Genomic DNA, 27992 nt, shown 5'->3' with positions numbered 1-27992 from the left:
AAGGTCAAGGGTCTATGTGGATTGGTATTAAGGTGAATGCACTAAGTGATCCTTATGTTTTAAGAAGGAAGAGGCTCACTCATGTTTATTTAGTTCCTCTCTTCTTGCTCACTACATGTATAACCTTCCTTTTTCATTGGGCCTTTTCGGAGTATCCTTCCTTCCAAGTCACTCCCTCAAGCTGAGGTTATGTATTAGTCACCTTGCCACTCACTCTGAAAATGTCATCCAAAACCAGCGGTAGGACAGAGAGGGTTGGATGTGGGGTTGAGTACCAATTTGCTGTAATAGCTGTATGACTTTGGGCAAGTCACTTAAACTAGCTGAGTATCAGCTTCCTCCCCAGTACAGTATGGGTATTGTGACAGTTATGCAGGATCATGGAGGAAGGATAAGCCTGCCACTTAGGGGATGTTCATGAATGGTCAGTGAATCAGGAAAACAATGCTCCCAACCACATGAGGTGCCCTTACCAACCACTCCATTTATACTCAGTCAGATACCAGGTTTATTTATAGAAAAAAGAGCAAAGTTTATTGAAATTTTAAGCTACATTTGAGGAATTCAAATCCAAATCCAGGAGACATACATCAGGATAAGGTGTCAGAAAGTGGAAAGTGTTCACTGCCACAGAACCTCCTAGAGACAAGTTCCCTGAGCACATCACCCAGGCACCACCAGGTCAAAGCCACTGCCTTGTTAATCCCTTGTCCACAAAAACAAACAAACAAACAACCACCCCAGCAAGCCAATCTTCACTTGAAAGTTTTCCACAAACATGAAAAAAAGTTTTTGAATAACAATGTGAAGTCCCAGCTAATCTTCTCTCAACCCCATTCTATGTAGTCAGCACCAGTGAATGGTGGGTTTGGCATTCAAAATAGGACCTCACATGTCTTCAGTGGATAGATGGGGCAATGGTTGCAGCAGCAAGGCATCCATGGCCACATTCAGAAGCTGGCCCTCTTCCTGCCTTTACTTTTAGTCTTACTTAACCTAAAGGACAAACTGGATCAATCTGGTAAATGAACACAGTTAAATAATTAGCCTTATGAGATAAAGGACTAGTCAGTACTCCCAAAGCTGGTTAAGCCCTTCAAAATGTAGGTGTATGTGTATATGTATACAGCACTACAGTAAGATACAGATCTAGCCCTATGGGTATATATACGAAAGTATGGCTATATAGAAAAACTATGTCATTACTAACCAAACAGAACTTTGTAGGTGGTCATCCCAAAGCTGTAATCCCACACTGGACCGTGTGCAAAGCCATGCATTATACCATATTAACCAACAGAAGGCTGACTTGGCTCAATCTCCCCCATCTGTGGCCCTGCCTTGGTGAGGCAGGGGATAAGAGAGAGGGTGGTCTCTGCTTAAAACACAAATGGCTTCCTCATAGGGACAGTCGTCAGGTGAAGCTGTTAAAGATGTCCATGGAAATGAAAAGCAGACCCCCTTATACTTTCTGGACCAAACTGGCATCACATCTCAAACTACCTTTCTCCTCTGCCAGTCACAGCAAAGTTGCCTGGGCCCTGGGAGTCCCCAGGGCATGGTGGCATTAGAGGCTCACTGGCTTGGGGTGACGAGGCCCCATGCAACTCAGCCTCCAAAGACCTGCTCTTTGTCAGGGGTCTGTCACTGGAGTGGACCCAGGTAGCCATGTCCTTGGGACATCTTTTGGCACCAGCTATGCTAGGTGTAAAGTTCTCCACGTGAGATGATGCTTGGGGAGCCAAAAACAAACTGGAAAGAACTAGGTAGAACAACTTTAGTGGCTCTGCCCACCCTGAGGACAGAGCCACTTACACTGCAGAACCATCAGGGGCCTCAGGTGATTGTGGTGTTTCAGGAGCTGGCTCTTCAGGGCTCAGACGGGACTGGAACTTCTCCAGCTGTTCTGGGCTGGCCAGGGTCTTCAGGAGGGTATTCTCACGCTCGAGCTGGGAATTCTTCTCCACCAGTTCTCGAATCTGCTCCTTCAGGACCTCCACCTCCTCTCTCACAGCATACATCAGATGATTCTTCACCAGATCCTGTCACAGAGAAAACCACAACAAAGCTATTCATCAGCCATCAATGGCTCCTGCTCAGCACTTTCACCTTGCCATCAAGGTGTCTGTGATATCCCTTATGCCACTGACTTCCAACCTTCCCTCAGAAATCCCTCAGCACACTGGCTCTGCAGCCCTATTCCCCCTGCACCCTTCTTTGTAGCACCTAAATGCTTGCTCAGGAGAGCTGCACAATCAGGGCAACACCTGTATTGGGAACCCAGGTTTGAGCTACACAGGATCCACCCTGTTAGTTCCTAATGACTTTCAAAGCTGGCTGCTTAGGAGCATTTTAGGTGAGACTTTTGCTGATTGCTGGTGGATAGCTATATCCCCATTTCCACATAAGTTCCTGCTGCTGGCCCAGATCCCAGAGAAGACCTGCACTGCACCCTACACTGTTTTGTCTGCTTTACTCATCTTCATCAAGACAATACAATTACAATTTTGGAGTCTCCTCCTGTCCATATGACCCATCACACTGAGTTGCAGCTGTCCTGAAGCCTGGCTTGACAAGACACTTGCCCTAGGGGAAAGTTACCTGATTGCTGCATCCTCTGATTTTGATGACTGCACTAGGGTCAGGGAACTGTGTCATTAGGCTCCAGGACACAATAAGTGTTGCTAACTGCTAGAAGACTTAAACCTCTGCAGCTATTATGGCTGTTCCATGGAGTACAACCTCTACCTGGTGAAGGGAGAGGGAAGGGGTGGGATGCTTTGTTTCCTGTTCCCTCCCAACTCCTGACCCCAGCCCAGGCTCTGTAGAGACACTGCAGTGCTGCTGCATCCAATGAGCTCTGGCCCCTGCCAAATGCAAGCTGCAGACAAATGAAAGTATCTGAGCATACAGCTCTGCAACAGGCCTAGGAAGAAGCCAGAGGCCGCTGCAAAGCTCCAGGATGGGTGAGGGAAAAAGAAAGAAGAGGGCCTATCGAGGGTAGACTGGAAATGCCCTCAAAGGTGGCACTCTAATGGGACTCTACTTAAGGCCTACAAGGGGATAAAAGGCAAGCTTTCAGCTTCCTGAGGCTCTTGACTAATGGCTTTGCACTCACCCCCTAAGTCATGCGGAATAACATAGCAGCAGTTACAATGTGGGATGGGAATGATGCAGTGATGCTGCTTACCATGGCCTGCTCGATCTTGTTGTCTATGGCCACCACGCTGGCTCCAGAGGCACTGCCAAGACAAAAAAGCAAAGCAACTGTGTTACCCAGTCCATTCCACTCTGAGTACTCAGCAGCTGTGGCCAAAGTCCTCCATCTACCCCAGCTCTTTTTCTGTCTGGCCTTCCATTTCCAGGCACTTTGTCCCTAGGTCCCTTCCTGGTCCCTGCAGGAAGCTGTACCTCACCACCCAGGCTGGCTTCCTGCTGCCACCACCCAGAGCTCAGCGTGCAGTGGCGCATGGGTCCCACAGCGCATGGGCCAGCATGGCCTGTTCACTAGACTGGGCAACAGGCAAACAATGGGGCGAGTTGATCAGGGAATCTCTCACCGCCAGCCCTTTGCAGCTCTGGCTCAGAAGGTCCCCGTAAACCTACCGAACTATGAACCCAGCTAGGAATTCCTTCTGGGCCTGGAAGCTTCCGGTCTACTCCCCTGCAGCGCGAAGCACAGCCAGCTCCCTGCCCACCCCTGCCCGCTGCCCCTCTGCCTCCTGCTGCCTCTGCCTGGGGCTGCTGCAGCTCCTTCCCACAGCGCAGAGGCCGCAGGGACGCTAGGACTGCAGATCCCAGTATGGCGTTGACACCCCCTCTCCTCCTACCCGTACCCTACCCCCGCCCCTTCCCAAGATGCTGCACCGTAGGGAACCTGGACTGGCGACAAGCGACTCTCTCTGAGATCCCGCTCGCAGCTCAGCCGCGGCCGCACCTCTCGGGAGCTTTGGTCAGTAGTTTACCTGTTGTCCAGCTTAACGGAAACCACATCCCCTCCAAGCAGGGAAGAGAAGAAGGAGATGTTGAAATTGTGCAGCTGGTAGACCGCCACCTCCATGGGAGTCTGATACATTTTGGTATTCATGGCTGGGCTGCCGGGGAGCTCTGGCGCGCTTCCGCGGGGCTGGGCAGGCTGGGCAAGCTGGGAAGCCTAGGCAGGTGGCTGGGGCTGCTGACGCACTGCAGGGGGCTGTGATCTGTACCTCTGACCCAGGGCTAGGAGGGGCAAAGGCTGCCGAGAGGACCCAAAGCCAGGCAAGTGCTCCGGACTTGAAGGAAAGTGACTCAAGAGGTGTCACCTTGTGTATCACAAACTCAACAGCCGCCTGTCCAACCCAGACTCAGAGATATTTCTGCTCCTGCTTCTTTATATAGGAGGAGCCAACTGCATCACATGGCGTCAGGGGTCATGCAAATGAGTCCTGTACAGGGCTCTGTGGCCCAGTGAAACCACATCCGCTCCCTGAACCTGAGGCTGGGACTGTAAACAGTTCAGCACTTTCTTGTGCCAACTGGCATCTCAAAACAGGGCTCTGGAGATTGGTAAAACCCAAACTGGAACTGATTTCTTAGAGAAATTAATACAAATGCCATAACAAAAGATAGAGAGCATTCAGTAGAGGGCGGTGCTGGTTTTAAAAACTTTTCTTCAGAGGTTAGCCAGCATACTCCCATGGTTTCGCAATGCTGTCACACACCACACTCGCTGGACACTCACCCTCACCATGAGGAGCCTCACTTTCTTCCCACAGCTTGCCTTCTCAGTCTCTGTCCTGCACACATACTTTTTCACCTGCATGCCTCTTCACTCAGCTAGTGGGCTCATTGACCTGCCCCAACTCCAGCACCCATACACTCAGCTCCTCCTCTGGATGTGCCTGCATACTGACACATGCACAGGTCTGTGGCATGCATGAGAATCATTCACAGTTCTGAGCTAATCTGTGCATGCCAATGTGTCTGTGCAGAGGAGAGAGCGTCTAGCAGCTCAGATGAGTAGAGGAACATGTACAGGGAGCAGCTGGGGGACAGGAGGATTGCAGAGGATGGGAGAGGAAATGGTAGGAGAGTGGGCATTGGAATCATCACAAGATGCCAAACCTTTTTCTCTGGTTTCTATACCCTACTCTTCAAAGAAAATACATACAACATTATCCAGGATTTGATGACCCTGTTTTAAAAACAAGATTCTGTTACTTTCCTGTAAACAGCAAAAGGCAACAAAACTACAAAACAAAACTATATATATATATATTCTTTCCTGGGAGATATATATATATCATACCAGGAAAACATCCATCCTGTGATGGACCCAACCATACATAGGATTAGAGGGTACTTCTGTCACAAAAAAAACTCCAGGTCACAAGGAAAATGAGGTTATTGTTGTCTACTAAGAGTTATATATGTTCCCATCATACTATATTTTCATCTTTTCAGCCCAAAGCTTAAAACAAAGACATGAGAGTCTTGAGGGTCTTTTCTCCAGCTCTTTCCACAAGGAAGCCACCTTGTGGACAGAGACAAAATTGCAGCCAAAAGGAGAAACCAGGACAGAACAGTGGAGAGAGGTGATGCAACTGAGAGTATTGTTTACACACACTCAGGGCTATCAGGAGAACATTGGGTTCCACCATATATACAATAGTTTGCTGAGGTTAGGGCCAGTACCCATGAATCAGTTTGTGATTCAGGCTGTGGCCCAAAGAAATACCTTAATGCAATATTGCTATTGGAAAAGTACTGAGGTTCTCTTATCAGCAAAGAAGGTAATTATTATTTGCTTCAGGATATTTCTCCTAACCAGGTGCCTGGCACCAAAACCCTGGCCAAGGCCCTAGTGAAGCCCAGTCTGAAGGCCTTGATTTTTTTTCCAGACTTCCAGGGCAGTTATGCCACAAAACAGCCAATATTTTTCATTATGACATGGGGCTCCCACTGGACCCCACTGGTGGTAATATATGCACAAGGGCCATTCTGTTTGCAAAGAGCTGACAAACAGAATTATCCAAGAAAACCTACTACACTAGCCAAGGACGGTGTTTTTCTTCATCCCAGTTGAGGTAGGAGACAATCCCAATCTCAGGATATTATGTTACATTTAAGTTACAAGCAGTCTGAACATAAATCTTTACACTAAGACCCCTGTGTAGTAGACAAACAAAGTCCAGACTATATTTATAGGTCATCAAGAACATTAGCTGAGAAAAAACCTTATATTAGGAGCTTAACTGAAATTGAAATTCCCTGATATATTAGCCTGCCTTCTGTACTACATAAAGCTTTCTTAATTCAGGAAGAGTCTGAGTTGACATTTCATCAGCTCATAAATCTTTTCTAAACTAACTGTTACTACCCACCCCAAGATTCCAGTGGAGATGATGAAAAGAAAAAGGGAGAGATAAATAAGCTGGGCTAGCAAGAAAAAAAAAAAAAAAACACCACCAGGAAAACAAGGCATGGCACAGAAGAAAAAACAACTTCTTTATTGGGAACCCCCTTATATGGAGATGGAGGTAGAGAAATCCATGTAAGTTTGCTAGCTAACCTATGTTTAAATTTTATGTTAATTATACTCCAATTAAAAATAAGTTGAGTTTGAGACCCACTGACAATAATAGCTACCATTAATAGAGCATCATTGGCTATGGGCCAGACACTGCGCTCGTGACACCAAAACCTTGCAGAGTTGGCACTGTCATCATCATTTTACAGATGAGGAAACTGAGGGTCTGAGAATTTACCTTGCCCCAGGTGTCACAGCTAGTAAGTTGTAGAGCTGGGACTCCAGCCCAGGTCTTCCTGACCTAGAGACCAAGTTTGTTCTTATTACACCTGTCCTATGTCGAAGGGATAGGTTTGTTGAGTGAGTGATTCTAGGTAATCGGGGAATTGGTTGGAGGTGCCAGGAAAATGGTGAAATGAAAGAAAGGGTGAGGGGGCAGGAGAGTGCCCCTGGGACTCCAGCAGCACTATTAGAGAGTAGTCCAGAGGCTGACTTTGAGCTCTGTAACTACAGCCAGCTTTTCTGACACTCACAGCAGGAGAGAGCAGCATCGGGGGACAAGGAGAATATCTAAAGTATCCAATTTTTTATAAGAGGGCTGTGCTCACCCATGTCATTTTGAAAGGCAGCCACATAGCCCTCAAAGCTCTCACTGTTTGGGAAATTGAAGACATTAATCCAACTAGGTAGCTCCCAGAATGGGATATGCAGTTCTGGGGTATACAATATCCTGAATAAGGTTATGGAGTCTTAGAGTACTCCTCACAGTCTAGTCTGACCTTCAGTTCCCAGGGCCCCACAAACTGGAGCCCTTAATCAACTCCCTTTTTTCCTATTCCTGCTGTGCTCAGCTTTTAAGAGAGTGAAGCTGACAACAACAACAACGAAAACCAAGATTCTGTCAGGGATTTAGTTTAAAAAAAAAAAAAAACAACTTTTGAAAGGATGTCCCAGGTTCAGCCCACACTCAGTCAATCTCACATCCCCTCTACACCTCTGGTTTGCCAGCTGCCAGATGAGTGGCATCACTCCTTGTAATCCTCCCTTATCAAACAGTGGCTGGATCCCAGGATCCCAAGATCCCAGAGCTTGCTAAGGAAAGACAATGAACACAAATGTCCCCGTAGAAAGATTTTCAAACAACAGCAGGTGTGGGGGTAAGAGAAGTAGGAAGAACTTAAAAGATTTTCTGCTGAATCCTCAGCATACCAGAAAATTCCTCTGCCCAGAATAGCTGTGTCAGACCTTGCAGGGAGGGGAAGCTTGCCCTGTACAAGATATCTATGATCTGATCTAAGTTTTCTGAATCAAATGCTGATCCATTAGGCTTTGAGAATCCTTCTGTCCTACATGGGCTTTGAAAGTCTGACCCCAGGCAGGAAACAGTGGACTAGGAATATAATAGCCCAGCAACCTTATGTAAAAGTTTCCAACCCCCCTTTCTCCCATCTTACATTTACAAGGTAGGCTTGACCCAGAGCCAGCACAGCAAGACCACTCAGCTGATAAGCCAGGTCCTCTGCTGGCTCTCAGTTCTAGCCCTACAGCCATGGGGTTCTGGAATGAAACAGACACAGCTGACCCTCTCTCAGGGACAACCTTCTAGATGGAAGGTGGCATAATGAGAATGGGGACAAATTCCTCCATGTCAGCAGGCCCTGCAAGCCAACTTGTCCCCTTTGAGCTGGAAGAAGTGTCTCAGCATTCCCACTAGTCTGTTCCACTTCAAAAGCCAGATTCTCTAGGACAAGATCCTTTCCTACTTTGGGTTCCCACAGGACAGTGGGATGGAGACTACACAGTGTGGGCTGCAGAACCATGGACAAGATCAGAGCAAGCTACTGAGGGGTGGGGAGCAGACTCAGGGTGGGTGCTTTAGGTTGGGGTGGTGATGAGGGGGGACATCTCACTTCCTTTTTTGTCACAACTTCAAACATTGTGTACCACGTAGCCCAAAGGAAACTATTTATAGGCAAATCTTTCTTATTTTCTACAGGGAATGTTCCACCCAAAGATTCAGTAAAGTTGCCAGCAAAACAGAGGATCTAGTGTCAGGAGAGGCAGAAAAAGACATGATACAAGAGGTGCAGGACAAGCCACAAAGCAAATACTGGGTTACAGCTGGAAAATGAAATAAAAAGGAATATTGATTATGGGAGCATTAGCACTGGTAATAAGACATGGAACGCCTGCAAAACAGCCTTCCCCACTTACTCCTGCACTGAGGCTCTGTTTACTTCTAATGACTTACTTGTCCCTGTTTCTGAAGAGGCTGGGAGAATAAGGAGACTGAAATGTCATTCTTAAATTTGTCCTTGCTTCTCTCTTATCTTCTCTTTTCCCTTCTGGTTCCACTCCAGGGTGGAAGACTATAGACAGCAAGGCTATTGCCACTTACATTGTTACTGTTACTCTGGCTTCATGTAAAACCCCCAAACTCTAGGAGGGAAGCAAGAAGGAAAGACAGTGACAGAGAAAGTGCCTTGTCCTCTGTGGGTCATGTGAATGTCCCTGCATGGCCAAAGCCCAGAACCTTGATTTTGGGGGGTAGGAAAATGGGGAGAAGGATGAGACACATGTAGAAAGTGATGGTAGAAGACCAAGGAGAGTCCAGATGGAAATTGACACACTCTTTTGGGAAAGCAGTTCTAGCACCTGATTTGTGCCACACCCTGGCACTGAATGATGGTAGGAGCAATGAACTGTGCCTTTCAGCTCCCTCTAGAACAGGGTCCCGTGTAAGCTTCACAAACAATTTTTGAGTGATTCTAGTGATGACAGGCAGAACCAACTCAAATATTGACAGGGGTTCTACGCTACTCACACTCATTCAGAGAAGTCAAAAATTACTCTTGTCAAACCACCTTCATCACCCCAACTTTTGTGGCTAACTATGGGTGGAAGCAGTTTGTCCTGGTATCTCAGCAATACTGGAAGTATTGGCAATGTTATCCAGAAATGCAATTTAGCTCAGTGGATCTTAAATATCATGAACCTTCTGTCAATATTTATGCCTGTCTCTTTTCCCCTTATGTCTTGTAGCTGGGAAAATTTACCTCCATAATTTTTCCAAGCCCTCTCCTTTCTCATTTTTCACCCCCCCCTTACTACCTATCTACAAGTATGAAATAGATATTCCTGACAAAGAGATTGTAAAATTAACCACAGTAAATGGAATCCCTTCCTCCTACTGGCTCCCCACACTAGTTGCCATTATCATTCAATTCGATTTGATTTGATTCGATTTGATTCAATTCGATTCAATTCAATTCAAAGTTGCTTGAAAGCCTATCCAAAGTGCAAAGCACATGTCAGGGAAATTTTTTAAAAACTGGTAGTGAAAGTCAAAAATTGTGCTTCCTTTCAGAACACTCTGGACCTGTGGCAACTTCAGAAATCTCCCTACTATTATATCTCAGTGAAATATTTGCTTCAGTAAAAGTCCTGGGACTTGGGGATGCTTGGGAGGGTAGCTTGAGGTTTGGGAAGGCCAATACCACTGCCACCCTTGAGCATCACTTTATTCTCAGAACTGGGCTCGCATTTTTCCTCTCCAACCTGCCTTTGGCCCACACCCATCTAGATAGGGATAACACACAGCCATGAAGCTTGGAGTTGCTCTGGGACCTAAGGCTCCTTTGATATTGTGGCCAACAGTGCCTCTTTGATTCCCTTCCTTAACCCCTGGGATTTGTAAACCAAGGGAAAAAGGTCTTTGTTCTCTTAGTTGCCAGGTCCTTTCTTCTAAGAGGGAGGTCTATGTTTAGTGGGGGAGTCATCTCTACCTGCTAACCTCTTGGCCTTCCTTCTTTGGCCAGTTCCTCTCTATCTTACTCTTGTTAATTTTGCTGTCCCAGACCAGCAAGCAGCTTCAGATGGGCAAACAGTCCTCATCCTTATGGCCTACCCTCTGGGAATCCTGGCCTACTGCATCCTCCCCATGGCCTGGGAAAGATAGCAGCAAAAAAATGGCCACTCCATGCTTGTCTGCACCAGTCTTCCACCAGCCTATCTGGGCCTCTCCCCATATTTTCTGCTTTCTGGAGCAGTTCCAAGAGCCAAAATTTTAAGCTATTTTTTTTTCTGGCAGTTGCCAAGGTTATTCTAAGTGGCGTGTGAAGGACTTGGGGCTATTGGCAGTGCTTGGAAGACAAGAAGCAGGAGGGACTTGTTGGGGATGTGAGGCCAGCAGACAAGGGGCCTGTGAAGAGGCCAGGGACTCTGAGGTGTTGTACCTGGCTCCATTGTGGGCCTCACTATAGAATGAGTGACCTTTGACGTGGGACAGGTTCCCTGAGGAACAAAACCATAGTAATAATGCCAGTATTCTCAGGCACTCAGCTCCTAGGTCATGATGGGTAAGCAGTAGTAGCCTCCCGGGGATATCACATTGAATGCCTGAGGCTCTTGCTTACCTCACAGAAGAGCTATTCACTATGGGCTCGTCTAAGGTAGCTCCTTGATCTTCTGTTGAGGGACTCTATCACTTAGGAAGAAGGGCTCTACAATTGCTAAGGGTTCCTGACTCTTCAGATGCACATCTTCACCTTGGGCTTCCTGGATAGGCAGAAGGAAGCCTAGGTGAGGCCAGTGACAGGGTGGGTGTAGGGGACATACTACTCAAACATAAACAATGAGAGAAACAAGGCAATTCTTCCCTAGGCAGGGCCCCCATCCATGGGAACAGAGCCAGGGAACTCAAAGGAGTGCTGGGAGGAGTTAAGGAAAGCCTCCCAGCCAGTTTGAGAATTGCTGACAAGGAATACACATACCTTATCAGGAAGAAAGAGAAGCATAGAAGCACACACACATTTACACAAACACCCGCTCAGCTTTTCACAAAGTCTAATTCACAGAAATAGCAGGCAGAAGGGCATAATTTTCTCCCTCCCTCTCCCTCTCCCTCTGGCAACAGGACTTGGCAAGGTGGCAATGCAGGACACTCTAGATAAGCCCATGAATATCAAAAGCCATGGTTTCTGCTCTCTCTGCCATCCAGGGCTGGCTGCGTACTATGCAGGGGTCATAGGTGATAGGGTCTTAGGGAAAGCTTGGAGTGGCAATCAGGTAGATACAAGGGGAACCAGCTTGCAGCCTTACACTATATGCCAGGAACAGGAAGCCATGGTGCTGCCAGGTTCATAGTTTTCAAAGATGCCAATTATACATTAAAATGAAAGAGAAATAAAAAACAAGTACCATTTGTGCACAATAAATCAGGTGAACACTTAACAAATGATTCCCACAGGTTCCTTGGGAGGACTTGTAACTTGAGTCAGTCCTGGCATGGGTGCCATATGTGACTGGCTACCTGAGAAGTGTGATTTGAAGGTCACTGAGATAAATTCCTCTCAGTCCAAGCTGTTTGCCTGACCTGACTATGACAGTAGTCACCATCCGAGGTTCTAATGGAGTTCTTCACAGTTTGATGAATTAGATTTTTTTTTTACTAATGCAGAAAGCCCCAGGAAAGTGCTACATTCTGCCACTGTCATTTACAAATACTTAAGTATGAACTAAATTATCATATTACTTTCAAGAGCAGTCAGTTCCCAATTAGCATGAGAAGACTACTGGACTCACAGCAGGTACACCTTGATGGTGGATTATGGCAGGGAAAAAAATGAGATTCTTAACATCAAGGTTGACTATGGGTGTGTGTGGAAAATATAGATATCCTGGGCTTCAGCCCTAGAAATTCTAATGGAATAGGTCTGTGGCTAGGGAAAGGTATTTTCAGGTGATATGAATGCAGGTCTTTTGGCCTCAGTCCATGAAATTCCTTTAGGGAACCACTGGTCTATAGGTGAAAGCCAAGACAGGGTCCACCTGAAGACCCCCAGTAGTGCCAGAGTTACCGAGACCCACTTTGGATGACAACCCATGATAGGGTTTAGCATATTCTGGGCCTAATGTCTTGTCTGTTCAGCCATCTCTTTTCTTATGACTTCTGAAAACTTGATCAGAACATGAATGAGAGCTGCTTTTAGAATATCTGAACCTGCTTTGATTTATAAATCAATCTTTGGCATTTCCCCCTCTATTATGAGGAACAGATTTCTTCTAAGATGTTTCATAACTGTTGGTGAGAACTCTTGGCCTCAGAAGTTGGGACATGGGGTTGGGCATCACAGGGTGGGTAGGAAGAACCCAGGCAAGGGGAGACTGCCATGGTGGGGCTGATTTTTCTCTAACAGCACAGTTTGGTCAATTAACCAGCTCTTCCTAACTTCTACAAATGCCAGCTTGCTTCCAGTCCTTGGCAGTCACTGCCCATCAAACATTGGTCCATTCAGAGGTTGTCTGGTGGGGTGTGACTCATTCCCACTCAGGAGCCTACTGGAGCTGACTACAGAGACTTGCCAACATGCCCATCCCCACCCTCATCCAATCCTTGCTGTCCTCCCCACTACAATCTTCATCCCATCCCATGGTTTGTGATGTTTCCCTGGCCAGGAAGCCCCACTGCTTACAGACTCCCCTCACCCAGGGGGAAAGCAGAAGGAAAATACACTGTTCTCTGTGGTACACATCCGGCCTGTGTTTTGTTTTGTTATTTTATTTTATTTTTATGTTTAATTTATACTGCCTGCTCGGTTTGGGGCTTAAATAAACAAAGGCTATGGTTTCCCCAAGGCCTGGACTTCCTGGTTGCCTGTCAGCAACAGATTGGCCTTTCTGACCTCTTCTCTTGCTCTTTGAGACAGGCAGTGTTAGGAGTGGGGTTTGGAAGAGGAAGGTATTTTGGGTCAAAAGCCTAGAAATTCTTAGTGCAAGCTTAAAATATAGCCTTGCTTCTTAACAAAATCAATGTTAATTCCTGAAGCCACCCTACAAGTACAGGCATCTTTTAAAGGCCACAGCAAGACTGTAAGGGTAAAACACAAAAATAGAAAATTCAAAGTATCTGCACTGATTTTTTTGAAAAAAATCTACTTGCAAACATCTTTGTGCCATAGAACAAAGACAGAAGGGTCCAGGTCTTCATAGGTAGAGCTGTGGTGCACAACAGCCTTAAAGGTCTATAGACTGGGTAGAGCATGTTGGGCCTGCCCGACAAAGGCTTCCTTCCAAAGCTCATACACCTTAAAAAACATAAGGAACAATGGCCCCTATGTCCTGGTATAGAGCTCTAATAGCAAAGTAACAAATCCTGGTCAACAGTTCTGACATTCTGTTATTTGCTAAGACCAATACTGTGGAGTTTGTTATGGAATTGCAGAAGAGCTAAAGTAAATATGGAAACTGAGGAATGGCCAAGTATAGGCAGTTACTAGCTCAATAGTTAAGAAGGGAGTTTCACAGATACTGCTTGGATGTCTTGGACCAAGGAGACTGAGCAGAGTTGGGAGATAATTCAGAGGCATCCATTTTGTCACTAGGCAAACTGTCTCCAACAATGCACTGCTGCAATATTGGGCTTGGTGAATGGAGCTGGTCCTGAGTCCTCAGATAGAAAGTACAGGATTACCTTGTTTTATTGTATTTCACAGATACTTCATTTTTTTTATAAATTGAAAGATTGTGGCAACTGTGCATTGGGCAAGTCTATGGCACCCTTTACCAACAGGCTAAGATGATCATTAGTATTTTTAGCAATAAAGTATTTTTTAAGTAAGGTACATAATTGTTCTTTTAGGCATAATGCTCTTGCACACTGGCTACAATGTAGTATAAACACAACTTTTATATGCACTGAGAAACCAAAAAGTGTGACTTGCTTTATTGCAATACTCATTTTATTGCAGCGGTCTGGAACTGAAGCCACAATATCTCTGAGGGATGCCTGTAATGATAAGAATTGAGATGGACTCTCTTAGTGAATATTACAGGGTTAAGTATTCCCTGAGAAATGCAGCTCTACCACCCATTCTAAATGAACTTGGTCAAGTGGGAAGAAAAATATGTTCTTTTTCTACCTTGGTCAGCTGTAGGAGCTGTTTAGAAGGTCTGTAAACCCCCTATGCTTCCAGTTCATCATTCATGAAATGGGACTGATGTTTCCCTCTCTGACATATACATCATACAAGGTGTATATGTTTATGGACACCAGAAAGTCTAGAAATAGAGATGTCATTGTATTTTTTGCAGACTGATAACATCTTTGACAATGATCTCTATCTACACATTTGTGTATGTATATATGTGTGCATGCGTGCATGTGTGTGTCTGTGTATATATATATTTGCCTACATTTCCAGATTTGTCAGACATCCTATAAGCACCATAGCCGAGTTCTTTAGAGAGTAAGAAGGGATGTGTGAACATTATATGCTCCATGATGAATAAGGGCCCTGATCCACAAACACTGCTGGCAAAATGGCTCACCAAATGAACAGCCCTGTCAATGCTATTTCAAAGTCTAGCATTGCTAATTTTCTGTCCAGTTCCAATTGTCATTTCTGTGGTTACACAACTTATTAATACTGCTTATGGGGAGGGGGTGGTTTGAGGGATTGATGTTAAAAAGGAATGACCATTTAAATTTAGTCTTTTGAAGGTCTTAGCAATTCTTCCCTGAACTTAAGACTATGCATAAAGTTTTGGTCTCGAGAGCCTCTCCAATGGCACAAGCAGTTAGTAATCAACAGGACCTCTAATCTTTCAAGTAGTACTGAAGGCACAGCCAGATAAGACCATTACCAAAAGTGGGCAACACACAAGTTCTTAGTGAGCATTGATGGGCTTCCTAGACTAGCTCTGCAGGAGCTTATCTTATTCACCACGGTACCCTCAGGGTTTGTGCCAGTTCCTGGTATACAGTCTCAATGTGGTAAATATGTGCTTAGTAAATAACTAAAAGGTTTAGATGTGTTAGAAATTTTGTAATAGTCCCTGTAAGGAAGCACTATAGGCGAATTTATAAATTCACCTTGTATTAACACTTTAATTTGGGGATGATTATTATTGTCTGAGAGCAACTCTACAGTTAAAAACATGAAAGACTTGCCCTGGCCAGTGTGGCCCAATTGGTTGGAGCATCGTCCTGTAACTGAAGGGTTGCAGGTTTGATTCCCGGTCAGGGTGCACATAGAAGGCAAGTGATCCATGTTTCTCTCTTGCATCGATGCCTCCCGCCCATCTCTGTCTCTCTCTTGTTCTCTCTCTAAAAGTAATGAAAAAATGTTCTCAGGTGGGGGTTAAAAAAACATGAAAGACTGTTAAAAATCAAACATACTTGGGGAATCTACCACAAACATAAATTAATTAAATAAGAGGCCACTAATGACCTGGAGCCATGGCCCAGCTTCTTCAATGAAAGGGTTCACCGGTGTGTGTGCGCGCGCATGTGAGTGTGCTCCTGGTTCTCCACTAACACTAAGACTTCTGTCAGTTTCCATCTTTAGCTGGAGGCAGTTGAAAACAGGGCACCCATGTGGAGCAGTGGAGGTTGATGAAGCCCAGGAGCAGGGAAGCCAAGTCTCAGCTGGCAGAAACATCAAAGAGGGATTCCAGGCCAGCAGGGCTGATTCTGAGCAAGTGACAGCCACATAACTGGAATGATGGGGGAGGTGGGGACAAAAAAACTGTCCTGACTGAAAATATTCTGATGCCCACCAAGATAAAAGGCATCCTCACTATTAATGTCACCCTTGGGCTTGAATTCTTGAGGATCCTTGTTAAAATAAAAAGTCATTCTCAAAATGGGAACTGTTTAGTTTGTTTGTTTTTTTTTTTCCTCAAGGAGGAAACATGATGATCTGTTTGGTGTGGTCCAAATAGTAGGGGCTTCTGGGAGAAGTGACCCAGGCTGACTAAACAGAGACTGGTTGGGTGCTGCCTAGGACAGAGCTTCACAATGGATCTTAGTTAACTGGTAGCCTTGCACTTTCAGGAGACAAGCAAATGTGCCCAAATATTTCTGGACTTGTTGTCAAGAAACCAAATTGTCTGAGTGTCCAGGGGGTCTCATTCACTTGCTCATCAAATGGATGACTCCTCCTCAAGTTCTACTTACTCATTTATAAGTTGGCACAGGTAAGAACTTGACCCCCAGAAAGACCCTGTGACTGATAAGGGATTGTTAGATTCTCCTTTCCCAGGGTAATTTGTTTTTAACCAAGAGCCTCCTGTTAATTCACAGGAGTGAGTGTGTCTGAGTGGGGAAAATGCCAGCAAAAGGGGTGGTTTCTTTGGTCATTTTCTGCCACTCTCTGTTGGCAGTTGTCTTCTCTGCCTGTGCACCAGGCAGCCCTGGCAGCAGATACAATAGTTGCACCAGAGCTGGCTGGGACAGCCCATGCCCCTTAGCACCCCTCCTTCTTGTCTTGTAAAACTTTGGTGCCTTAGAGTCCCATTTTAGCTTGACCAGGTGATGACCAACTGTCTACCACCAGTCAGAGCTGGACCAATAGAAAGAGACTGGAGAGTAGGGCTGGACAGCCTCCACTGTCCCGGTGGCCATGTTATGAGTCAGTGACAGCTGGGAGAGGACTTGAAACCAGTTAGCCTGGGGCTCCCAGCCAGCAGTGTATTTTCATCTTCTTTTGACTGGGACTGCCCTACCCTCTGTAAACACATCCATGTCAGGGAGAAGAAGTATATAACAGCTTAAAATAGGTGGGTGGCATGCACCCCTCCCATGAATCATCAGTACAGGGAATACCCTGCAGATGGGCATTGTTTTAAGTAAATCTGACATATTAAAAACCTTGATTCAACAAGAGGACTGGGATGCACTGCTGTTTGGTCTTGACTTATTGCTGGCAGATCTCAAAGCCACATCTGGCCCCAATAATAATATCAGTAGCTCCCATGTACCAATTACTGAGTAGACACTGTGATAAGAGCATTATATACATTAGCATTTTGAACCTCATCAATAGTTGTATAGCTGATGGCAGGAGTTGGTATCATATTATCATTAGGCCCACCAGGGGCTGGCAACATTTTTTCATTGCTTTTACGAAGAAACTGAGGCTCAGAGAGGTTAAGTGAATTGTTTGGGGTCGCCCAGCTAGTAAGTGGCAGAGGCCAGATGTGAACCTCTGGTGTGTGATTCTAAAGCTCCAGTTTTTTTTTTTTTTACCTGGGCATTTCACTTAGTTTTGAGGAGAATTCCAGGTAGAGCTACATTCTAGACACAAATGTTCCTTCCCATTGAACTCCCTTTCTCATGCCTTCAGGGGAATTAGAAACAGACCTTTAACAGGGTCAGGGTGGGGAAACCCTCCAGTGGGGGCTGGTTCTTCCCATTGATTAAAGGATTCCCACTGCAATTCCCTAGAGAGGATCACTCCCTCTAGCTTTCCAGGATGGGACAGAGCTGCATTTCAATTCAGGCAAACTGTTTAAAGGCAACTGCTTGAGCAGACGTAGGGAAGGCCCCTCAGAAATCTAATTACATACTATTTAGTCACCAGGCTGTGGAAAAGACAAAAGACTCAGTATAATCCAGTATAAGGAAAGACCAAATGTAAACATGTATTTTGAAACAAAATGTCACTGATCACTGTATAGGTGCAGGGTTGGCCAGAAGGCTAAACTGTGAAATAGGAGTCTGTCTTCAGAACCTTCCTGCTTCCTTTTCAGGTACCTTCCTCCTGCTTGTCCCCTCAGGCAACCTGTGTCCTGCCACTTTGAGTTACATGGGCCCCTCAGTACCATTTGGAGGGCACCCTATCCTTCCCAGCCATGCCTCCTTTAAGGGGACTCCCAGTCTCCCTCCTGCAAATCAACCATACCTGGCCTTCGGGCCAATCCTTAAGGACAAACCAGATAAATTTGTTTGTGTAAATGGCAGGTAATGGCTTAATAGATTTTGCTCAGGTAAATCACGGGTGCTTTAACCCAAAGAGTTCAGCCAGTGGTATAATTTTAGGTATAGGGGTGGGAGAGAACAAGCTGAGGTGGGGGCAATAGTGGAAGAGGGGAAATTGTTTATCAGCGATCTTCCAAACTTGCCAAATAGGCCAGGCGCTACTCTGACTGTACCTAAGTCTGGCTCTACACAAAGGATAAATACTATGTCCTTACACTTGTGCTGCATTCTTTCCAGATAATGGTGGAAAACACAGTGGAATAGTAATCAGGAGGCCTGGGTTCTGGTCTGGTTTTGCCTATGGCTACTAGAAACCTTGGAAAAGTATTGTATCCACTATGAGCCTCAGTTTCTCCTAAATGTAAAATGAGATGATCAGGGCTGCAAATTTATATTTATTTGGGTGCTTATTTGATGACTGATACCCCTATTTATACTGGGAGCTCTATGAAGTTACATACCAAGGGCCTATGATAGTATCTGATACATAGTGTTCAACAGATGTAGTAATTGAATGAATGAATGACAAAAGTGACTTCTAAGGTTGCTGCTAGCCCTAAGAGTCCCAGTCTTCATCTTCTCAGATGCAGCTATTTACAGTTGTGCCTCTGAGTGAAGAGGCCCAGGCCAAGGGCTGAGTGAGGCCTTCAGGCCCTTGCCCTCAGGACCATCCTAGAGGGATAGCCTCTGGGACCAAATGCAGCAGGCAAGAATTTTCATGGAGGACCAGGAGGCTTGAGGATACTGTATGGGGGTGATGAGGACTGTAGGAGGACAGAGTATTCAGGAAGAGTCCAGAGAGTAACTTTTATACAGTTTTCTGCAAAATGGGAAGCCAAGATATAAGACCTGATGGGTGTCTGGGCTGAGGTAGCAAAAATGCTGAGTTGTGTGGTGGCTCAAGGTCAGGGGCTGGAATGGGGCCCAGAGCTTTCAAGCCTCAGCTCACCCCCTTGGGTCTGGGCCCTGGCTACAGGCCCAATCCCTGAATAGCTTCCACACCCCCGCCCATCCTTGTACAATTCCAGCTTCTTAGGCCAACCTGCTTCCTCAGTCTACTAACCACAGCTGCCCCCCTCCCCCACACTACATGGAAGTCCTCCCCCAGTCTTCCTCCAGGGACTCCCAGTGCACTTACCCATTAGGCCTGCCTCTGGACATACTTGCCCCCCTTCTCAGTGTCTCCAGCATTCACACCCTGATGCAACTTCTTCTCTTCTTACACAAAAGGGGAAGGTTTGTCAGTGATGCTTGCCCTCCCCTCCAACACACCCCCTGATCTTCCCTCTCTAACTCCACTCTAGCCAGGACCCTCTCATAGGGACACTCTAAGGTGCTGAGATATTCTCCTGTGCCCCGACTCTTTCCTCCACATTTTAACATGGGCCATAGTTTCAATCCAAAAGAATGAATCCGTAAGAGTGTAATTTCAAGTATTAGTGACCTGAGAGGAAAGAGATGTATATATGGGGCAGGGGTCCTTCCCAGAATTCCTGAGATAACACTATGGAGATTTTACCTCCATTCTCTGGATGCTCATTAGGCCAATTCTGTCCTCATTGCCCTGAGAGTAGAGAGACGTAAGTTCTGGTCCCATCTCTGCCATTAAAACCATCTGTGTGACCTTAGGCAAGTCACTTAATCTCTCCAAGTCTCAGCTTCTTTATCTGTCAAATGGGAGTATTTACTCCATGCCCTATCCACCTTGACAGGGCTGTTATGAAAATTAAGAGACTGTGTGTAGGTGTGTGTCTATATAAGAGAAGGGAGAGAGAGACACACACAGAGAGAGAGAGAGAGAGAGACAGACAGACAGAGAGAGACAGAGAGAGACAGAGAGAGAGATCACCAGCGTAAGCACAAGCACACTTCCTAAATGGATAGGTCCTGGACAAATATCAGGGATTATTATGTCTTTCCCCTGCTATGCTTGAAGGATTCATTCAGGTTACATGGTAGAGTCTTCTTTACAAAAAAATGTCAGTGTGCCTTTGGCTTGCCCCTTTCCTTTCTCCCATCCTCTGGCACTCCTCCAGTCCTTGTGCTTAGCCAGATTTCGTCTCCGCTGTACCTCCATCCTGCTTTAAGAACATCTCCTGCCCTGTCTTTGTCACCCATCCTAACCCCCTCAGGTCTTCCTTCATCATCCAAGGGTCTTTTGCCACACACTCTCGCTGGGGCCACTGGCATGCCAAATGGCCCCAATTTCCTGGCCCTGACCTTAGCCAGTCCCCATGGAAGCTGTTAAGAAGGATGACTTTGGAGAGTGGAAGGGGGGTAATGACTGAACTTGACAGTTTGCCACAGAGGCTGAACACAATGTGAAACACCCAGCATGTGCTCAAGAAACACGCCACTGTTTGATTACATGTGCTTGGGGAAATTTGGGGGTGGAGTCTGCTTTGGGGCCAATGAAATCGTGCCAGATAAGCAATTGCCTGCTTGATGTCTACATTGGTCATGCCCTACCCATTTGCTTTTTCCCACCCATCTTTTTCTTTTCCTCACAACCCAGAGAAAAGGCTAGGCTCTTTCATCTCCAGGACCTGCATACTACAATGTGATTTCAGGCCTCCCTGGCCAAGTGCCATGGAGTTTCTCTGGTGTCTCCACATTTCCCCCAGAACAAGAGTCTGAGAGCAGTTTGGGGCACCCTCTGAATTTCCCAGCATAAGTAATTAGCTCCATATGAAGGTCTACAACCAAGAGTATTTTCACTGAGGAAATATGAGTTTCCTTCAGCAGAATTAGGGGCCCCTGAGCTTTTCCTAGGGGCTAGAGAATGATGCCCACCATCATCATCTGTGGGTCAGAGCAGATCTAATAGCTGTTCTCCTATACTAGGTGATCGCCATCCTCTTGGCTGTAATGTGCTTTGGTCTGGCAAATACTCTAGAGAAGCTTTCTCCAAATTTGTGGGGGCAAAGCCCTGATACCATCTGAATGCTCCCTCAGGGCTTCAGTTCAACCCTCCTCTCCCCAAAGGAATAGATTAGAGGCAAAAGGTGACCTTGCTAGGCCTTGCCAGGGAACTGGTCACAGGACAACAATGCATGTCCCCCTTTTGTTAGCCTCCACTACCTGTCTCCCTCCCTCTGTCCCTTTCTGGGGTCCCATGTCAGCAGGCAGGTTGGGAAGAAGTGGAACTCTGTGGAGAAGCCACCTGAGAAAGTTGGTCCCATAATAGAGGTGACAAAGGTGGTCTCAGAGACCCAAGGCTTAGCAGCTTAAGTGGTGGTAGAATTCTCAAGTGAGTAAAGGAAGAGAGAAGCTGATAGTGCAGAGTGTAGGTCTTTGGTGGGTGTGGGAGGTTGGTAACAAAGATCACAAAGTCTGTTTTGTTAAACCAGTAAAGGTAGAAATAATGATGATAGCTGCTATTTATTGGAAGTTTATTATGCTCCAGACACTGGGCCAAGGACTTTTTCATACATTATTTCAATTATTCCTCGCAACTCTATGTAATTTTTTTTGGTTTGTTTTACAAATGACAAATGAAGAAATAGAAGCTCAGGGAGTTGATGACTAACACAAGGTCACACAGATGGAGCTGATATTTGAAAATGAGTTGATTTCAGAACCCACATGCTTCACACCTTCCCGGCCCTCACTCCCCCTGCCCCAAGCATGGGCCCTGGGCCAAATGGTCCACAGCCTTGAGAGGCTGAACCTTCTAGCAAAGTTTAGCCTTCCAAGGCCCTGAGAGCCTCAGCTACCTGGAATTGGTTTCTCTTCACTCCATTTTTTCCCTTAAGAGGCCAAACAGTTCCAACCAGGGATTTGTTTATGAGCATGCAACAGAGAGGGCAGGAGTCACCAAAAGAACTAGGCTCTGAGTCACTAGAGAGACCAACTTTTGCTCCTGGTCCTGCCATGAGATTGTTATGTGACTCCAGGCAGGTTGGCTCCCCTCTCAGGGTCTTAGTTTCTATACCTGCCCAAAGTCAATCTCTGGGTTTGGGCAGGGATCAGTGATATCTAAAATTCAAGGGTATCAAATACTTAAGGATGGGCTCCTGATCACCCTCTCCTCTGTGGAAGAAGACCCGCCAATTTAAAAGTGTCCCAGCTTTCCACCTTCCACTCTGGGCTTAGCTTTTGGTGAGGCTGCTATAGTACTCAGCACCACACTCAGCATCTAGTCTGAGATCCACTCAAGACCATGGTGCCAGAAGTTGGATCCTATTGGCAGGACCTCTAACCAAGCCCTCTCTCATTGAACATGCTTCAGTGTTCCTTCCAATCATTCCTCTGAGATGAACTTGCCTTGCCTTTTTTTTCCTCTTCTCCTTCCTCTCCTTTACTCCCACCCCCTCCCCATCCAGTCCACTATTGCTCTGGGAACACCACACTTCTTTTCTCCTGGCAAATGTGTCTGATCCACAGCAGCTGACTTCCTCCTTGAATGCAAAATTCTTCCCTTTGGTCTATTGGCATCTTCTGGCCTCTTTTTTTGCTGTGTTTTGTTTTCCCACATAATCAGAGAGATGGTAGCAACTTTGAAGATCAATTAGTTCATTTTTTTTTTGTGGGTAAGGAAACTAATTTGGATAGAGCAAATGACTTGCCCATAGTTACACAGCCAGGCAGGCACAGAGCTAATATTCCATACAGGTCTGTCTGATTCTGGGGCTGCTGCTTCTTTACTCTCCTCCCTTGCCCTTCAGGTAAGATCTTAACCTATCAGCCACAATCATAACCTGCCCCTTCTCCAAATGCACCTATTGTCGGTGTCACAGTACTGAGCACTGATTCTGTGTGTACCTATGTTTCCCAACAATAAAGTAATCTGTGGAGGGGGGCGGGGGATTAGGGAGCTAACTCATTCCTCCCACTTGAATGAGGTACAAAGAGGGGAGTAACCTGCCTAAGGTCAGACAGCTCATTAATGGTAAAATCGGGAACAGGATCTAGGGCTCTGAGTCTGCAGTTTGGGCCACTTCCACTCCACCATGATGCAGCACACCGTTTTCTCTCCCATTTACCACTTCTGCACTGTACTGGACTGTTATATTCTTGCTCTATTCTTTATATTCTTCTCCTCTCTCCTAACTTCTGCATTTTTTACAAACCTACTGGAAGGTACCTCAGGGGTCATTTATTTCTACATATCACTAAACAGATGAAATCAGACAGCTAATTAGTGGTCCAGCTGTAATACAAACCCAAGTCACCAACTCATAGTTCAGTGCTCTTTCAACCACCTTCTTCCTGTCTGAGCTTGATGTCTAGAGTCCTTCTAATTTGGAAAGCTCCCCTCCCCTGCCATCCAGGTCCAGCAGGAACTGAGAGTGCTTGGGTCCAGGGTCATACAGTATCCTTAGGGAAAAGTGGAAGGAACAGAAACCTGTAACCACCCACATCCTCCCATGTTCCACTCCAGGAGGCCCCTGCCTGGTCTTGCTGAGAGTGGTGACTATCAAGTATATATGGAGATAAATCCATAGCTTCTTGGATTCTCAGTTCATGGCCTAGACAGTGGTGTCAAAGCCTGAGCCAGACATAAAGTGAGGTCAGCTCAATGTCCTCTCAATGGAAAAATCTTGTAAAATCAATAGCACTTACAATGTCAAAAGACCCAAAGACCTTTCTTCTGTTTGTTCCCCACCCCACTCCGAGGGCCACTCTTTCTCACTCACTCTGCTGTGAAGGCATAGACAACACAAGAATCTGGCAAGCAAAACTACGAAGGTTGGACCATGGCTCCCAGAGCCCTTGAACTAAAGGGAGAGCGGAGGCTCGTTGAGGTATGAGTGGCTTAAGAAGACCTCAGTGAAAGCCCTCCTGGCTCCCTCAGGCAATGCTAATCAGATTCAAGGCCCTCCCTCTCACCTGGAACCTGGTTGGAAATAACAAGAAGACCCCCAAGTTCCAGCAGAAATTCTAGAAGCTCAGTCCTGCCTTAGCTTTGTCACAGGGCCTTCACTAAGGAAGAGAACAACTAAAAACCAATTAGACACCACCATGGGGCCTTCCTGTACTAGGAAGTGTCTGAGGCCTGCAGACTAAAGTTTATGGTAGCCATTTTCCCAGACATCCTTCTCCTACCCCTCAGTGGGTGTGTCCTACCTTTCCTCTATGCACATAAAGGGTGGCTGCCCCATGTTGTTTTTTGCAGGGTCACATACAGGCTTCTTCCTTCTGTCCCTGAACTAGTCTTACAGCAGAAGCTAACATTTCTACCATTAAATGCAATATTTTATATGAAAGTATGGTGAATTTATTCTAGCCTGGATTTATTTGAACAAATATCTATTGAGCACCTACTCTGTGTCAGACACTGGTAGCTTCTATCAACTGTGTTTTGTGTTATTGAAGACTGTTGGACCTTATAAGTCTTCACTGAGCCTATAGGGAAACAAACAGCTGAATTCTTTCTACCAAGGAGAGGATGCTCGGGGATGAGATATGAAGGCAGGCCCTGAGAGTAAATGTGGGCCTTGGTGTGGGTCTCTGAACACCAAGGAATCATGAGGCATGTTTGTCTATAGTGGTGAGTTTTGAAATGCTTCTTCCATACAAGCTCTTAAGAATAGGGACAAACATTACACTCCAGAGAAGTTGTCCTGGGAGGTCATAAGAGGCAGAAGTGAGGACAATCACAGGGCTTTTCCCAGTTATGGGACAACTGTGACCTCCACCCTCAGTCTTCATAGCAGGGATCCCTGCCTGTTGGCTTACCAAGCAGGGCAAAGGACAGGACATTTTGGAAGAAGTGGTTCTCTTTTTTCTAATATGTCCCCTGGGTACCTTTGCTGGTCAAGATATATCTTAGGCATGTAAAGGCAACTGGGTAGCTCTTCAGTAGAAAGTGCTTATGGTTAAACACTCTGCCCCACCTCCCAAGGGCATGAAGCAGATTTTGTAGCTCTTCTTTTCCTAGGCAAGGTCTTGGCATTGTGCCTGCTCCCCCAACCCTGCCCTCTGGGTCATCTTTCTCAAGGACGCCAAGGGAGTTGGTGGCAGGGGCTGGGAGTGGAGCCCAGGTTTCCTGGATCCTGATCTGGCACTCTTGCCACCAAACCCCACCATCTCTCCCTTTCCCTTCTTGCCCTTGAGCTATGTGTGTACCTTGTGGAGGTACATGCCCTGCACCCCACTAGCTTTCACTGAGCAAGATGTTTCTGTACAACACCAGTTGGTAGTTCAGTCATATGGGGCATAGGAAATCTGGCTGCCTTGCCTGAGTGGGGGAGGTGGAGATTGGGTCACTTTTCTGGCCTGAGACCTGCAGAGATGGGTCCCTAAGGCATTTTTTTTTTTTGCCAGAGGCCCTAACTGTAACCCCTAAGCTTGGCATCTGACAGCTAAGGCAGGTCAGTGTGGGGCCTCTACGACTAGGCTTGTTGTTATGATATATGGTTCTATAAGTGCTGAGCCACACTGTTGGGGCCGGATACAAATGGTATAAAGCAGGGTCTAGCTGTGAACCAATTGGCTAGCTGACATTTCAGGATCCAAAGAGCTTCTGTGTACTGGACAAGCTGTTTATTGTGATCTTGGCACTGCCCAGCCCTTCAGACAGCAACAAATACTCCCAAACTGGGAAAGAAGATGAAATAAGGAATCAACCATAGCCAAAGAAGACCTGGAGTCTCTTCCCTCACACCATTTGCTCCCTGCAGCTGATAGGCTGCTGGTTCCAACCATAGGAAGTGCCCCCATTAGGCAACTGGAGGGGGCAAGCCCCACAAACCTCCATTTGTGAAGTCCTGGATCACAAATTATCTATATGCCCATGTCACCATCCTTCTGATTGCCCAGCTGTCAGAGATGGCTGCTGGTGAGGGATGGTCAAGCAGTTGGTATTTGGACAAAGAGTGAGAGATCTTGATGTCACAAGCCTTAAGCATGCAGAGGGACTGGTACTCCAAAGCTGCAGGCTGTAGACATACACAGACACACACACAGGAAGATGGTCATCAACAGACCATGATAAAAATGGTCCTTTGTTTTTCAGTCCTGGCCTGGTCCCTTCAGATACACTTAGGGTTGACAACATGCTGGGGAAAATGTGGCATGGGCATGTGTGTTAGAGTGGGGTGGATAGGGGAAACAAAAGGATCCCAAATGAAAGAAGCCAAGAAGTCAGAGTTCAGAGAAGTTATGGGGAAGGTAGAGCTTCTCAGAAGACATTTGGCCTCATTTGTTCCCAGGGGCAGGTCTGATCAGTCTTATGGCTTGAGAAGAAGTGTTATTAGAAGCGAGTGAACCAGAAAATAAAGGGTTGAACTCTGCCTCAGGCTCTTGACTTCCACACCTTGTTCTACCCAAGATTGTAGCTGCCAGGGCTGGACAAATGGAATGGCTAAAATGTCTTCTGAGTGTCCTGGTCAGCACCTCTGGTTTGTCTGTGGTTTAGCATGCAGTCAGTCCTATCAGCTCTGCTGTGCATGATAACCATCTTCAACACACACACACACACACACATGCATATACACTACAGCAATATTGAACACCAGTTTACACTCGTTGAGTGCATACTTTACATCAAGTATAGTTCAAAGCACTTCATGTATAGTTTATATATTAGCTCAATTAACTTTCCCCAATGTGCTTATTATCTTACAAAGCTCCTGTGACTAAGTATATTAACATGTCTTTCTGTACAAAAAGCCTCAGGGACGGAAGAAAGAGGGGATAAGATGGAAGATACAAGAGCTTGGCCTTGGAAGAACCAGGATGGTGGCAGAGGTTTTACAAGAGGGATTATGGGTAGCAGAATGCCCAGCAGGTTCCAGAAGCTAAGATTACCTCACTTTGTAGCTTCACTCCTGTTGGTAACCCTACAACCACACCCCTCAGCATGGTGCCTGCTCACTGGTAAAGAACGAATAAGCCCAACATGGCATCCTTAGGGAATACACAAATCAAGTTGCTGCCTCCCATTTGATAAGACCCAAGCTTTAAAGTGACTTCCCCAGAGGTCGGGTCACCAGATATTACTTAAGCTCCCAGCACATGGCAGGCATTGACAGTACAGAGATGAACCCAGTAGGAATCCTGCCCTTGAGATGTGGCTAGGTTGGCAGAGGAAATGTTAGATTTGCCTTGAGTCATTCCAGGTGTCTGCTGGGGTGAGGGGTGCAGGCTGTGTATAGTACAGGAACAAAACAAAGCTTCTGGGCCTCCCCAAGGACAGGGTTGCTGCCTTCTGTTCTACTTACAGAACTAGGCAGTCCCGGAGGCACCATTCTTCATTGGGTTGCTTCTACAAACACAGCTTGAAGCTCCCTTTCTGGGCTGTGTTTGCCACTTTGGCTGGCAAACCGAGAGCCTGAAATGGGTAAGGGCTTGGGAGAAGGGGTGAAGCCACAGGAAGTTACCTTCTCTCTGTCCTTAGCATCTGCCATGGGCCCCACCACCACCAGGAAAGGGAGAACCCCCTTCTTCAGAGCTCTCCCCCACCTGCACATCCTCTCCTTTCTCCCTGGGAAGCCTAAAGCTTAAAGAAATGATTCTAAGTAATTAACTAATTAATGAATCTGGATGGCAAAGTTGCTGAGCTTGCTGGAAAACACCTTGTTGTCACTAACCCACAGAACCCAGCCAGGCACTGCCTCCCACCATGGGCAAAAAAAAAAGAAGGCAACAAAGGGACTACTTGACTATCTTCCCAAAGCTCCAGATGCATCAGAGGTGTCCATCACCCAGAAGCCCCTTGCCCAATGCCAGGAGACCTATGTCTGGACAGCACATCCCCTCACAGACAGCCTCCCCCAC

General features: G+C 46.3%; 1 protein-coding gene across 3 annotated transcripts in view; it reads right to left on the bottom strand.

Annotated features, from left to right (window-relative positions):
- Positions 1–507: 507 nt before the first annotated feature.
- The window catches only part of TSC22D3 (TSC22 domain family member 3), a 61009-nt gene continuing 33524 nt past the window's right edge, over positions 508–27992 (bottom strand). The window contains exons 1-3 of one of the 3 annotated variants that reach the window (XM_028523488.2): positions 3966–4363; positions 3191–3242; positions 508–2042 (exon numbers count right to left, since the gene is read on the bottom strand). In XM_028523488.2, the coding sequence (XP_028379289.1) occupies positions 1812–2042; positions 3191–3242; positions 3966–4087 (405 nt within the window). In that variant the 5' untranslated portion in view covers positions 4088–4363 and the 3' untranslated portion in view covers positions 508–1811. Of the gene's footprint in view, positions 2043–3190; positions 3243–3606; positions 3738–3965; positions 4364–27992 lie in introns of those variants that run through there. The other 2 variants (XM_036016613.1, XM_028523487.2) reach the window with 2 other exon arrangements.

This window comes from Phyllostomus discolor, chromosome X (assembly GCF_004126475.2).
Source record: "Phyllostomus discolor isolate MPI-MPIP mPhyDis1 chromosome X, mPhyDis1.pri.v3, whole genome shotgun sequence".
Lineage (NCBI taxonomy): Eukaryota > Metazoa > Chordata > Mammalia > Chiroptera > Phyllostomidae > Phyllostomus > Phyllostomus discolor.
The sequence above is the reverse complement of the archived record's forward strand: the minus strand, read 5'-3'. Positions and strand labels throughout refer to the sequence as shown.